The following is a 14258-nucleotide window of genomic DNA, read 5'->3' on the forward strand; positions in this document are numbered from 1 at the left end:
GTAAACACGAACGTGATATATATATTTTTGAATAAGCTTTAATTTCTGCTTTCTTACCTCCTTAAATTACGTTATTCTTCAATATCTCACATCTATTTGACGATACTGACTGTAATGCGTAGTGTAAATATTTGTTACTAAGCCTTATGTCCTCTGGTGGTTAATGTACGACAAGCAAGTGTTTCCTTTTGTAATTATATTGATAAATAGCACAGACACTAGTAAAGGCTTATTACCTGCCTGGATGCTGGACTGAACAATGAAATTACCAAGAGGTGAAAATCATTAAAAACCACTGCTTTGACAGATGAGACAATCACGATTCCCGACCTGTTGTCATTATATATTTCACCCTTTATACTCCCAACAAGCTCTGTTATTCCTCTTTTAAAGCCACTGATGATGAGTACATGGTATTCCGACTAAATTGTGACGCTCATGAGTTGTTTCAGTATCCGTTTAGCTCCCCCTGCTGGTTAGTCTAAGTACCGTCCTCCTTTGGTTGAGCTCATCTGATGCACCTTTGGCATTTCAAGCACATTAGCTGCTGGTTAGTCTAAGTACCGTCCTCCTTTGGTTGAGCTCATCTGATGCACCTTTGGCATTTCAAGCACATTAGCTGCGACTAATCAACTGTCACATTATCCCAAATAACCGGCAAAACAGGCATCTAGCATATTGGCATCAGATTGTATTTTAACAATACGCATCGCATGGGTGAAGTTCAATTAAACTTTGAGATATTTAAAGTAGGTAGCCAATTATCGGCAGTTTCTCCGCAGTGTTTTCTTAATGAATACTATTGGTATGTCATTATGTTTGTATGAAGTTTTAAGCATAATCCTGTTTTTATCATTCAGGAGGTGGGTGGTTAAAATAATGCAAACAAATGGGGGTTGCAATTCTAAGACTGAGGTTCATTCAGAAAGGGCAACTGTTGTCATTTGGCTAAAGCGTTCAGGTTGGGCTGAATGAGCCTTGTGTTGAGGGATCTGTTACCCAAAGACGGGTGCACACACACACAGACGCAGGTCTGGTGTGGCATGGTTTAAATGCAGGTTCTGGATTGTGACTCATGCGTAGGAGCAGGAAAAGGGGCTCTTTTTTTTTCTCCAGATGCTTTTTGTATATGGAAGATAGAGAGGAAGCACATGAGCCTGTTCTTGTTCTATGCATAGCTCTGCACAAGCAGCTGAAACTCTGACTGTTATTTTTTTCACTCATGTTTGCACATGTTTATTCAGCAGTCCTCCTCATCTTCATCATGAGTGCATCACCAGCATTTTAAGCTGTAATTTGTGTGCATAATAAAACGGTTCAGGACAAAGAATCCAAATCGAGAGTGGGCTTGACCTTTGCTTCAGTGCTTTCCATTATTCAAAGGGATCTCTGGTCACTGGTTATACTGGGCGGGATGAAACAGGGATTACATTCTAAATCCAGACTTTACTGCATCGACCCGCGGGTCCTGTATTGATCTTTTCTTCTCCCCTCTGTACACACGTCTCCACGTCTTGAGGTTTCCACGCTTTACTGCTACCAGATTTGTCAACTTGGCAGTAAGGTGCATGTGATCCTGACCCCCCCAGCTCTTAGCCTGCATAGTTCACCAAACTGCTCTGTGTAGTCCCATTCATCATTCATTTTCAATGAGCCCTTGAATGGCAGGTTGTATGAGTAAACTTGTGTTTCAGTTTTTCTTCGCTCTCTCTCCTTTTGATCCTATCGTCTCCTCCACAACTCTCCCTTTCTTCTCACCCCTGACCTTCATTTCTGCCTCCGCATGGTGGTGAACTCTGTTTGATGGAGGTTGAGAGGCGGTAACGTTAGATCATCATCTGATACAGTAACATGTCATGCTGCCTGCGGGTCTCTTAAACAAGCTGAAAATGTTCAAATCTGAGGGTTTATATTCAAACAGGAAAGGTGCACATACTCATTATGAAGAAGAGCGACATTCTGTGTTTTTGAATAATTATTGGAGGGGGCAGGGAAAGCAGACTTCAGGGCCTTATTGCCTTTTTCTGTTTGTTCGGCTTCTGTGGCATTCGTCGTGTTGAGAGGAATGTGGATGTGAGAGGATGCGTGAGGGGAGTACACCGGGGAATCGTCCTCACTCCTTCAGCCTAGAGCGCCACCTAATTAAGGCACGGTGCGATGAGGTGGGAGGCTGGCTGGGAACACTAATTAGACTAGAAGCAGACATAATGTATCGTTTGTGTCCCAGCAAAAGAACAAACGATGATTAAGCCGTTGCTTGGTTGTACACTGTTGTTTTTTTTGTGTGTGTGTTTCACATCGTGTTCTTTCGGCTTATGACCTGTTTGCCGGAGCAGGTTAGGTTTTATTTTCTTTATTGAGTTACAGCCAGCTTAGTGGGGAGAACAATGGAGCTGCCTCGCCGGCTTATCCATGGAAGAGAATCAGATCATCCCTCTCGCCCCCGCTGCATTTTAGCCCACATACAAACATTACGCTCTTCCATTTTATTATGTTGATTAGTGCAGATGAGATATTCTGTGTTTCATCCCTCCTGCGTGCATAAAATGCCAGCCAGTCCTCCTAATGGCCTTTTTTTATAGGCCACATAAATCTCCGTCTGTCCCCACCGGAGGGCAAAGCCCTTTATTGGCCCCAATCCATCCTCCGTGCCCAGGACCTGCGATTGGTTAATGAGCTCCGGGAGGAGAGCGGCAGGTCAGTAAAGCAGACTCGGGTTGAGACCCACAATGACCTCCTCTTGGATGAGTCCAGCGTTATCGCCTCTGGCCGTACGCAGGGTGGCTTTAATCTCTGCAGGGTGATAACAAGGCATTAATCATCTAATTAGGTGGTGAGAGTTGGGAAATGTTGGCTTCTGATACGGTAATGCAATGAATTTAATACATTTATCTGAAATAGTCAAAGACAATCATTTCAGGAATTGTTTTTGCTGGTTTGTTTTTTATAGATGTTGGTTTTCAGCAGTTTTCTTTTGGCTAAAACCAGGAAGAAGTTTTTAGCTCATGGGAGCTCTCCAACTATTTAATCAAATCTCTCTACCAGAAAGTTGGTGAATGTTACATCAGAACCAAAAGTGAGATGTCTATGATCATCTCATTGGCCCCTGCTTCAAGACCGACACATCCTACTCCACCGAGTACACATACCAAGAGATGATCTAATGGCTTACAAATGGTACATGCTGTTATTGGTAAAGATCCCAAATAACCTGAATATTGAGGTAATGAGCCAGGCTACGACAAGTGGAAAAACCTTTCTGTAGATCTGTTGGAAACTAACATAAGGGGTTCATCAGAGTACAAAAAATGAGACTTAGATGTCAGTCTCTTGATAGCATATGTGAGTTTTGTCACTGCTGCACTAGATTAAATCAGGTATTTGGTGGTTAGACTGAAGGACAATGGAACAAAGCAGTGTTTGCATCTGTGACTTCACCATGTGGGTTTTATATAAAAGCTGAAGGCCTTGAATTAGTAGTTAGTATTAATCAGGGAAGCTAAACATCACACAAAACTATAACTACATGGAGAATAAATCCTATTGGAGTGTGTTAAGCAGGAAAAACAAACCATAAAAGCACTGCTGAATGAATGAAGCACTTGTTTTAACATAAATTCCTATTCATATTTCGCTCTTTCTTTGTCCGTAAGTGTAGGATAACTCATGATTCAGCGTGCAGGCTGCAGGCAGGGTCGTGTTGCATAAGAGTAGCACGCGTCTGTGTGTTGCTGTTTACAAGCCCTACGAGACAATCACACACTGCCCCGCAGAGATGCAAGGCTACTCCGCAAATCACAACCCACTGCCGGCCGAAAAGCCGAGCTGATTGGCTCAAACAAGGACAACTAGGGCAACATGGCAACCGAGCCAGAGACCTCGCACGGCCGTGGTGACATCACCAGCTGCTGAGTAAAGAGGCCTCGCCGTCGCTGATGCACATGTAAAACATTATGAGAATGTAGTTCATTTGTCTAAAAATAGTCATGCTGCTTGTATTCTATGAAGCAGATACACTGCGGCGCGATGTGTTAGCATTGGGAGGGATTAAGGCTCAATCACTGCACAAACACTTCCTGTAATCCTGATAAAAAACCAAGGAGCCGTGCAGTTAGAGCGCCGTTCTAATTAGAGGACTAATAAAAAGCTTTCTGGAGCTGAATTAATATTTAATCAGCCAGAGAGCAGCAATGGAAAACTGCAAAGAAACACAAAGGGGAAAAAAATGTAATCAGAAATTCATTAATTAAGCATATCGAAAGATCAAGTTGTGTTTTGAATGTTATCGCCAGCATGCATTAACTCTCCAGCACAGCTACAACGGGCTAATTAAGTGTGTAGGGATTTTATTATTAAAGGCTTTAGACATAGTCACTGAATGTTTGGCACAATTATTTTTTCAGTTTCTTTCTTAGATTCTTCTTAGATTGGATTTACACGCTAATATGAAATGTATATTCTAGCAGATCAACTATTTTTATTAAAAACGCATGTGTGCATCCTTCACATGCTTGTCAGTAAAGAATGCTTTGATGTCCAGTGTTCTGATGGATGGGTCCCTGAGGGGCCCTCAGCGGTATGATGGGCCAAACATTTTCAAATAAGGGACCTCATGCATGTTTCTTGCATGACCACTTGGCAATGCATGTGCTCTTCTTCTGACAAATCAAGACCCTGGGTATTATTCTCCTGCTGTTTGTTGTTGGTTTTGTGTGAACGGCATTGTTCTTTGTTCTATGCATGGATTTAATGGTCAATAAAAAAAGCCAAACTGGTCACTAATAACCATATTTCTGACCAGTTTATTACTTTTATCAGAATACATTTTTTGGGAACTAAAGTCTTATCTCTTTTTCACACCTCCAGTTCTGATAATAAAATCTTCAGAGACGCTCTTAAACGATTTTTTTCATCCAAAAGGCCGTATCACCAGATACCACTCTATGAATCTTTATATAGAGAACTGAAGCCACTTCCTGTTCCCCTGTTCACCATGTGGCAGTTGATCAGCAGGACTTATCTTTTCTTCTTTGTTCTGTCCCTGTAGATCAGTCGGGGCAGAGTACAGACTGCATGTATATACCGGCTAACGGTATCTGGTGTCTGCTTCTTCCTTTGAAGCTAAGACTCATGCTCATGATATATTCTCCAATTTTCTACAGAATTGGGCCTAAAGGTGGGCAGTGTCTCATGTCAGCCACATGCCTCCTGTTGCATTCGGATGTTCAAACTCACCAAAGACCTATGTATGTGTGTGTGTGTGTGTGTGTGTGTGTGTGTGTGTGTGTGTGTGTGTGTGTGTGTGTGTGTGTGTGTGTGTGTGTGTGTGAGTGTACAGGAGTCAGGTTTAGAAGGCCCTACACCAGGGGTGTCAAACTCAAATACACAGTGGGCCGAAATAAAGAAATTGATACAAGTCAAGGGCCAGAGGGTTCAACGTTTATTGAAAACTTATTGAAAGAACCTTAGTGCACATATTGAACCTGGAACTAACAAGGCCTATAGAGTATTGCCTATAAAACAACATTAATTATGAAATAAAAATGATAAATAATACATAAATAAATAAAATAAATAAAATCAGTTTCATTAATTGCTTATGGCTCTATCTGCAGTTTTTCCAGAGTAATTTCAAGTGAAAACATTTTCTACAGGCAAACAACAGCCAAAAATAATTTACTTCAAAGAAAAATCAAATGTCCTGTAGTAGCAAGAGAAAAAAAAATGCAAAAATGAAACTACATCAAAAACTGAAATAGTGTCTTCTTATGTTGTATTCTTTCATTACAGCCACACTGTCTCCGCACAGAAGACACACAGCTTTGGCCTTTACATCCGCGAACATATACTGAGCCTCCCGCCTGTCTTGAAAGCTCCTGTTTTCAAATTCCACCTTTCGTTTAGCCATTTTTTGGGGAGAGGGATAGTTGAAAGTTGACACAAGTGGTATGTAATACAGACTGTGAGGCCCGCGATTGACGTGCCGACACACGGACAGTGCATTGTGGGATTTGTAGTATTTTGGTGGTGCGTGCGATATACCGGCGGGCCAGCTCTAATAGTAAATTTTATCATGCGGGCCAAAGATAATTCATTCACGGGCCGGATGTGGCCCGCGGGCCTTGAGTTTGACACATGTGCCCTACACAGTGTTGAGAGTAAGGATAAGGGCAGCACGGTAATCAGCTGAGCCCCAGACCTGCTACACACTCAGTGACATTCAGTGTGAGCTGCTCACAGAACAATGTGTTCCAATATAACAGAGCGACACACCAGTTGAGTTTCTCCTCCAAACACACACACTCACATATTTATTGCATTATTTATACAGAATAGTGCTCAGGGCTGCAGTCCGTTCTGTCCTCCTAGTCATTGATAGTTTCACAGTCCTAAAGAGAGCTTTGCCACTGGAGTGATGAGATCCTATTCTGAGCCACAATAGCCTGAGGGTGTCTCTAAAAAAATAAGACACTGGAATGCACACACATTATATTTAGTAGATGATGATGTGTTTGAAATCCCCTTCGAGTCATTTCACTTTTTATCTCTTTGTAGTGAGATGAACTAAAGTGGACTTAAGCTGTCCTGGTTTGCATTCTGTGGATCCTTTAAAGGGTCTAAAAAGGTCTTACAGTATACATTCAATAGGATAACCTTGGTAGTGTAGTATATAAGTAGTATAATATTATTAAGTGGGAATTTATTTCCTGTTGAAGTTATGGCCAATTTGTCGCTGCATTAAAAAGGTTTACACTTGAATTTTGATTTTGAAGATTTTTCACCAAGTTGCTGGTGTACGATTTCATGTTTTTATATGTAACATTTTGTTTTAAAAAGTTAGGAAAGCAATGTTTAAGTCGAGCCTGATGTTACCTTGCACATAACAGAGTGATCCTAGTCTCTTTCACACAGTGAGACATTCAATTTATTAATTGAACACTGTAATCAGTACTCGGCATCGGCTAATGCCTAAAGCCAGGATATTGGTATTTGGACTGTAAAAGTTTGGATTGGTGCATCTGCAAAAACTCCTTTTCATTCTGTTTTATAATTTCCTATTACCTCCATACTGTCCACCTTCAGTCAGATTCAGTCCCTGCTCTGTTACCTGCTGCCCTCTTCCTGCTGTCACTCAGGATAAAACTTCAAATTCAATTGCCGCATTTGTTTAAACAAGCCGACTCGACACATTCCACTATAAGTCACTATTCATTTGCAAGAAAGTCATCTCTCTTCATGCGACCCTTCTCCTGACATTTCGTTTCCTAATTCTGAGTGTAATATTTAGCATAAACTAAGGCAGTGTGAGTTCTGTGGAAGGCATCTTTAGTCAAACTGTGTGCAGTCATCCCTTTAAACCAACTCGTTTCCCAGGAAATTAAAATGTATTTATTTATTTTTTATAAAAAAGAGCCCAGTTGAGGATTTAGTTTCCAGAGGGGTCAATGAGTGTAACAACTGCCTGTAAAGGCCCTCTTTGTTTTACAACCCTATTGCAGTACATTCAGTCACAGGGGGGCGTCAGCAGTGGGTCCTGGATCTTTGCCCAGTTCTCTTCTTGGCAGTAGCTGTTTTAAGACCCGGTTGCAGTGATTACCTGTCCCTCGCTTCAAACCCAAACCCTGCTGGGAGAACAGGCTTTAACGATAATAGGAATGCGTGAAACCGATGCCAAATGGCCTTTTTACGAGGTAATGAAGTACTCTCACTGAGAACTTTTAATGGTTGCAGCCTAATGCTGACAATAAGAGAAGTGTGCTGCCCTCGTGCTCATCCAACAATCATTATTTTCCTATAAATCAGTCACATCGGTATACGCTGGGTTGTAATCGCATAGCTGTGTTTAGTGCTAACAGCCTATAAAAAAGGCATTAGCCGTTGTGGCCCAACACAGCGGGCAAACGCACTCCAGGAGACTTAAACCAACAACGTCATGTCTCAGATGCTCAGATGGCATCATGGGACGTGTGATCCAGACTTTGAGAATGTGTTGCGGTGAAGTGGGCCGAGTGTCTGAGACGATCCGGAGCCCTTGCTGGAACCCCAGGAGGCTGCAGAGGATATATGTGGGAAACTTTAGTGGCATCTTTCTTTCCCTCAGTGACTGTGTTGTTGTAAAGCAGCAGTATCTGGGGACAGGCCACAAAGACGGCCTGACTTTGATATGGTTGTAAAAGTAGAGCAGCTAAAAGGTGAACTCTGGTCAGAGTGGATATTAATCACAGTTTCAATGTGCTTCGCCTCGCCTTTGTCAGTTGCAGCTTTGCATATCTTGTTCCAATATTGGCACAGTCACTTCTGGTTCTAGACATTCCCTGTTTAAGGGTTTCTACATGCATGATTTAAGATTGTGTTTATCTTTTTTGTTTGTTGGGTTGGTGGAATAGGCAACTGTAGCCGGTTTCTTTAGTGTAGTTGTTATCACGTTAGCCAAATGCACGGAAGGCCCTTAGTTTAAAACTGGGCAGAAACAACACTATCTTTTCTGGCTTCCTTTTTTTGTTTAAGTAGAAAACAAATCCCCATGATTTATGTAGAGAAAGTGTTTTGGTGGCTTAATCCCCAACTTCCTCGGAAAACCAGAGAAAAACTGTTCCCTTTGTGGTGAATGTGCAGGTGGTGCCTTTGTATTGTTGTTCTCATAATGCAGAAATGTCACTTGTCCATGGTGACAATTGTCATCTGAAATTTTTTTCCTCTTTATGGAAAATCCCTGCGTGAATGAGGTCATGTGCCCTTATTTGGTCAAAATCCTATCACCTAATGTCTTTCTGTCTCTGTTGTGTCTTTCAGCTGGATCCTCAGACAGTGCAGTCCAAGAACTGGCACATGGACGTCATCGAAATGAACGGGGTAAGACACAAGCAACTCAACTCTAGCTTACACTATGACATGTATGTAAAAATTATCATAAAATGTGTTGTGTTTGACAAAGGCAATGCTAGTTTTTACTCATTGGTTGGTATCTTGGCAACACTGGATCCTCCTACATCCTTGTAGGAAGTCAAAGTGAGATTTAGGATACTCAAGTACATCAATTTGTGTAAAAACAGCTTTTTGAAAGAAGTTATATAAATCTGTTTAGCTGATGTGTTTACCATAAAATCCAAATGTTTAGTTTGAAGACATTCGGATATAAAAATGTTAAAGTCAATACCTCTAAATCTCATGCAAACAAAGGCAAAAAAAAGGCTTCTGGCTTCTCAGAGCGATGCAGTTTACTACAGCTGTGTTGTTTGTTCATCTTCAGATCAAAGTGGAATTCTCCATGAAGTTTACGAGTCGGGACCTCAGCTTGAAGAGAACGCCGTCCAAAAAACAGAGTGGGGTGTTTGGAGTCAAAATCAACGTGGTGACAAAGTGAGTATGTTTTTGCAATTGAGTCCAAAATGTTCATACACAATCATTGTTGTATATTTCGCTAGCAAACAAAATTCCTCCAAGTTGAATACGGACAACAAAAATGCGCGAATATGGTGAATATGTAAACTTTCCCTCACATCATGAGAAAGTTAACATGGATGTAACTTCTGATCTCCTCCACAGGCGCGAGCGCTCCAAGGTGCCTTACATCGTCCGTCAGTGCATTGAGGAAGTGGAGAAGAGGGGGATCGACGAAGTGGGAATCTACAGGATCTCAGGGGTGGCCACTGATATCCAGGCCCTTAAAGCAGCATTCGACACCAGTAAGACCCCATTCACTGCCTCATCCCACCATCATGACTGGAGAACTAATAATGTTGTTTTAACCAGCACTATGTCGTGGCAACAGATTACATAATTCCAAAAACCCAATCAGTGAATGATGGTGTTTTCCCTCTATGCTGATACCTTGGTGACCTACATCTAATGATTTGTCCTGTCAAATTGTATAATACCATGTCAGTCATAAAGCATTTACCTGCTTTGTTCCTACATACTTGAAGAGTAGAGTCTTCTGTAGAGAAGAGATTTGTGGGAACTGACTGTAAGGGCAGGCCAGGACAGATGAGGACCAGCAGCTGTTGTATAAGTTTTCTGTTGCATAACAGTTTTCTCAGCATTCACTGCTGCTCGATACAACCGAGCAGAGTGCAGTATCACCTTTCATTTTTGTGTTGCCTGGATGTGGGGTTATTGCAAGATTACATCACTCCAGGAGATGTCTGCTGTGTTATTGTTCACCTGTAATAATGTTTTGTGTTTTCGCCTCCTAATCTTTGTTTGCGTCTGACCCGTAGATACCAAAGACATCCTGGTGATGCTGAGCGACATGGACATCAATGCCATCGCAGGCACACTGAAGCTGTACTTCAGGGAGCTGCCGGAGCCTCTGCTCACCGACCGCCTCTACCCCGCCTTCATGGAGGGCATAGGTGAGACTTTAATGCCCCCGGAAGTGTGTTTGTCATCAGTGGGGAGTTCAGTTGGCCCAGCTGGAAGAGATAAAGGGGCTGAAGTGTAAGAGCTGTCTTGCTGTAATCTGACATATTTTCTCCCCTCTCCCTCGCAGCACTCTCAGACCCGGCAGCCAAGGAGAACTGCATGATGCACCTCCTGCGCACTCTGCCCGACCCTAACCTCATGACCTTCCTCCCTCTGCTGGATCACCTCAAACGGTACACACACACACACACACACACACACACACACACACACACACACACACACACACACACACACACACACACACACACACACACACACATACACACACACACACATTAACCCTCAGACAAACACAGAGACTCTTACTAGTCACAGTTAGGCCACACGTCTGTAGAAATGTAACCAAATCTATTGCTATAATCAGGAAAGTTTACTTAATTTGTGAACGTGTCTCCACACTCTTTATTATTCTTTTATCTATTCCTGTTTAACCCACTCAAATGCTTCCACCTAATATCTACTTTTATAAACAAACTAAATCATAGAGGGGAATCTTTCCGACCATTTTCAGACTAATTCACACTTAGTCAACCAGATCGTCCTCTTGTCCACATTCTCCCAAACATCTCACAGGAAGAGAGGGCTGTTTCAGTCAGATAGAGGGAATATGAAATTTTGGTTTGATTTGGTTGAAGTGAAGTTTTTTTCACTTTGTCTTAACGTATAGTACATTTTTAACACTGTGGATATGTTTTATATTATTTGACTTGAGGTAATCAATGGCCCTTTTGGCCAATCATTTCATTTAAATCTTCAGCTCAACACCGTCTTTTACATCTTCACATTACCAGCACAACCACAGTCCTCCGCTTATTGTCCACTGTGCAGCTTCTGTCTACATTTGGAATGAGCCCTTTGACAACACGGAACCCCTGGCTGTCTTTTCCGTGTATTAACCCCGTCCTGATGGTTTCGTTTGTCTGTGTGTGTTTCTTCAGGGTGGCTGAGAAGGAGCCCATCAACAAGATGTCCCTCCATAACCTGGCCACCGTGTTTGGCCCCACTCTGCTCAGGCCCTCAGAGTCAGAGATCACGAAGGGACAGCACATCACCTCCGCCTCTGACATCTGGTCACATGACGTGATGGCGCAGGTACCTTCACACAATCTTTTTAGACAGTGGGCTGGTGTGTGCATGCAGTTGTCTTCGGTCGCCGCACATGTTTTTTCTGGATGATTTTTACTCCCACGGTCGCTAAGTGACCCCTGTCACTGCACTCTACTCTCCCAGCTGTATTTAGGCTGCAGGCCATCCCTCCTGATCTCTAGAGATCAGTTTCCTGTGCGCAAATGTCTTTCCATGACAGAATAAACAACATCCAGAGTAAATCATGATAAATGGGGCTTGATGCACATGCAGGAGGCCCCGTCTGTCCATTACAGTAAAGCCAAGTGTTTGTACTGGGGCTTCTTTAAATTCTAAATGTTTATTGCAAAAGTATACTAAATGTCAAACACCAAAGAAAAATGCTTCCGCCGCCAAATCCTGAATATAATCTAATAATGATGATTGATTCTCCCTTGTGTTATTAAAAGAACCAATCAAGCAATAATACTTGGTTGGTTTAAAAAAAAAAAAAAAAAAAAAAGAAGTCCACTGACTCACATAATACACCTCCTCGGAGCAGAAATATACATATTGTAAATTAAATTACTCTCTAGCAACTGTTTGTCAGAGTAGCAGTAAAAAAACAAACAGTTAATCAAATGAAACTTTCCAGACATATGAGCGTCTGATGAGACCGATTTAATGTGGGAACGTTAGACTGATTCACATGTGTTAATAAAGCCAATACACCAGTCTTAAAAACCAAAATATTGTGAGACACTGAGTTAAACATAAACTGCAACGAACAAAGGTAAGATACAGTTTCAGAGAGATCATAGAGCAAAGTAAAACTTCCTACTTAAGTGCTGAATTAGGCGGAAGAGCAACATCAAAGCAGCCAAACCTACTTAAATATGAACTATAAGTTAAATACTTCTCCGCAGTTTAACACAAAATACATCACAAGAGTCTAAAATTCACCAAAAGGTAAATATATAAATTATCAGTCAGACTTGTAGATATCCCACAGTGTCAGACTTTGAAACCCCTGCATTAAGACACCTTGATAATATGTGCTAATTTTGAATGAAATGAAGGGACTTTCTAATCAAACAAACTTGTTTTCTCTCTTCACAGGTCCAGGTGCTGCTGTATTACCTGCAGCATCCTCCCATCTCCTTTGCTGAACTGAAGCGCAACACGCTCTACTTTTCCACTGACGTTTAAGCCCCACCCACCTCTCCCTCAGGGCGCCATCCGGAGAGGAGAGAGCGCGAGAGACTCCGTACAAACTTCGGTCCTCGCCACTCGGTCCTCCTGCCTCACCTCTCCTTCCAGCAGGCAGCTCATCTTGACTGTACAGCCCCCTCCCCCCCCCCCCACACACACACACATACACACACACATCCCTCCTGTCTGCACCCCCATCTCACCCCCCCAGTCCTAAAAAGAGATGGAGCAGAGCCCGAGGGAGGTGGTGGACGAGTTTTCCTGGTCGTCTTCTAGTCTCATGTCACGTCCTGTTTGTAATGTGAGGAGAGCAGAGCCGCCCAGCGCCTCGCACCGTCAAGATGACAAGGCATTCTGGGACCACGTGGGGGGAAAGATCGAAGGCCCACGGGGGCCACGGTCCTGCCCGGTGTCACAGGCTCAAACCCGTGTGCGCTTGTTGATCTCAGAAACCAGTCGACTCAGCCTCCAGTTTATTTTTCCTGATCAGAGGCATTCCAGAGAAATGGCATTTATATGTTTAATAATTCTGTTCAACAGCTGTTTCGTTTCCTTTAATTCTGTCCTTCTGGCTTTGTGCATGTGGGGGAGGAGGCCGGGGGGAGTGAGCGACGATGTGGTTCTCCTTGAGTGAGTGAGTGAGTGAGTGAGTGTTTAAGGGACTATGAGAACTTGTGAGGTTTAGAAGAGGCTGGGATGCCATCCTGATAAATGGCTGATGACGTGTCTCTCAGTACTGACAAACAAGAGAGAACTGCCCTCCCCAGTGAGTCTTGGCCAAATAAGCCCTATTTATTTTAAATATATATGATATGTGTGCCTGTACAGTTCTGTGCAACTAGAGAAATGCTCTAAGGAGTCTGTTTTTTGAAGTTTATTCAGGTAGTGATGTTATTTTTAGGCTGATTTTCTCATTCACCATGTCCATGGTTGGTAAGCTGTACTGAAAAAAATAAAGAACAGGAAGTTAATTGCCAGTTAATTTCAGCTCACTTTGTAGAGGAGAAAGGGCACTCTGTGACATGACGGTCGTTAGGGGAGAAAAAAACACAAGGAATGGAACATTTAGCTTTTCTTTTCTCGTTGTTTCATTGCAAGCCCGTTCCAAGTGTCTCTGCTATCAAGTCTGAGACATATCTTAAAATACTGTAAGCACTGCTAGATGAGTACTATTTAATATTTTTAATATAAGATTAAAATGAAATAAAAAATGTTGTATTTTACTTCCTTGGAGAAGCATTTCAATATACTGTAATATTGAGACTAAATGTCAATGTGAACTTTTTCCCTTTTTTTTTTTTTGGTAAAATAAAAGTTACCAAAACACTCACTCTTTGTCTGTCTGTTTCATTAATACTGTCTCTTTTGATGAAATTAATCAATAACATAGCTAATAATAATAAAAACATTTACTACAACATAACATTTTCATATCAATGTATTGTGAGATGATGCTGATTAAATAACTTTATGTAGCAAATTTCAAAACAAAGTTATAAAGTGGTTTACAATACAAACATCATGAAACTAACAAGAAACTAAAACTTAAGATA

General features: G+C 42.0%; 1 protein-coding gene across 3 annotated transcripts in view; it reads left to right on the plus strand.

The window, feature by feature from the left end:
- abr (ABR activator of RhoGEF and GTPase) overlaps positions 1-13813 on the plus strand; it is a 119051-nt gene extending 105238 nt beyond the window's left edge. For all 3 annotated transcript variants that reach the window (XM_054625310.1, XM_054625311.1, XM_054625312.1), the window contains 7 exons: positions 8794-8853; positions 9251-9360; positions 9547-9686; positions 10221-10355; positions 10493-10598; positions 11367-11520; positions 12613-13813. In XM_054625310.1, the coding sequence (XP_054481285.1) occupies positions 8794-8853; positions 9251-9360; positions 9547-9686; positions 10221-10355; positions 10493-10598; positions 11367-11520; positions 12613-12702 (795 nt within the window). In that variant the 3' untranslated portion in view covers positions 12703-13813. The remainder of the gene's footprint in view (positions 1-8793; positions 8854-9250; positions 9361-9546; positions 9687-10220; positions 10356-10492; positions 10599-11366; positions 11521-12612) is intronic.
- Positions 13814-14258: the final 445 nt, after the last annotated feature.

Source organism: Anoplopoma fimbria, chromosome 24 (genome assembly GCF_027596085.1).
Source record: "Anoplopoma fimbria isolate UVic2021 breed Golden Eagle Sablefish chromosome 24, Afim_UVic_2022, whole genome shotgun sequence".
In the NCBI taxonomy this organism is placed as follows: domain Eukaryota; kingdom Metazoa; phylum Chordata; class Actinopteri; order Perciformes; family Anoplopomatidae; genus Anoplopoma; species Anoplopoma fimbria.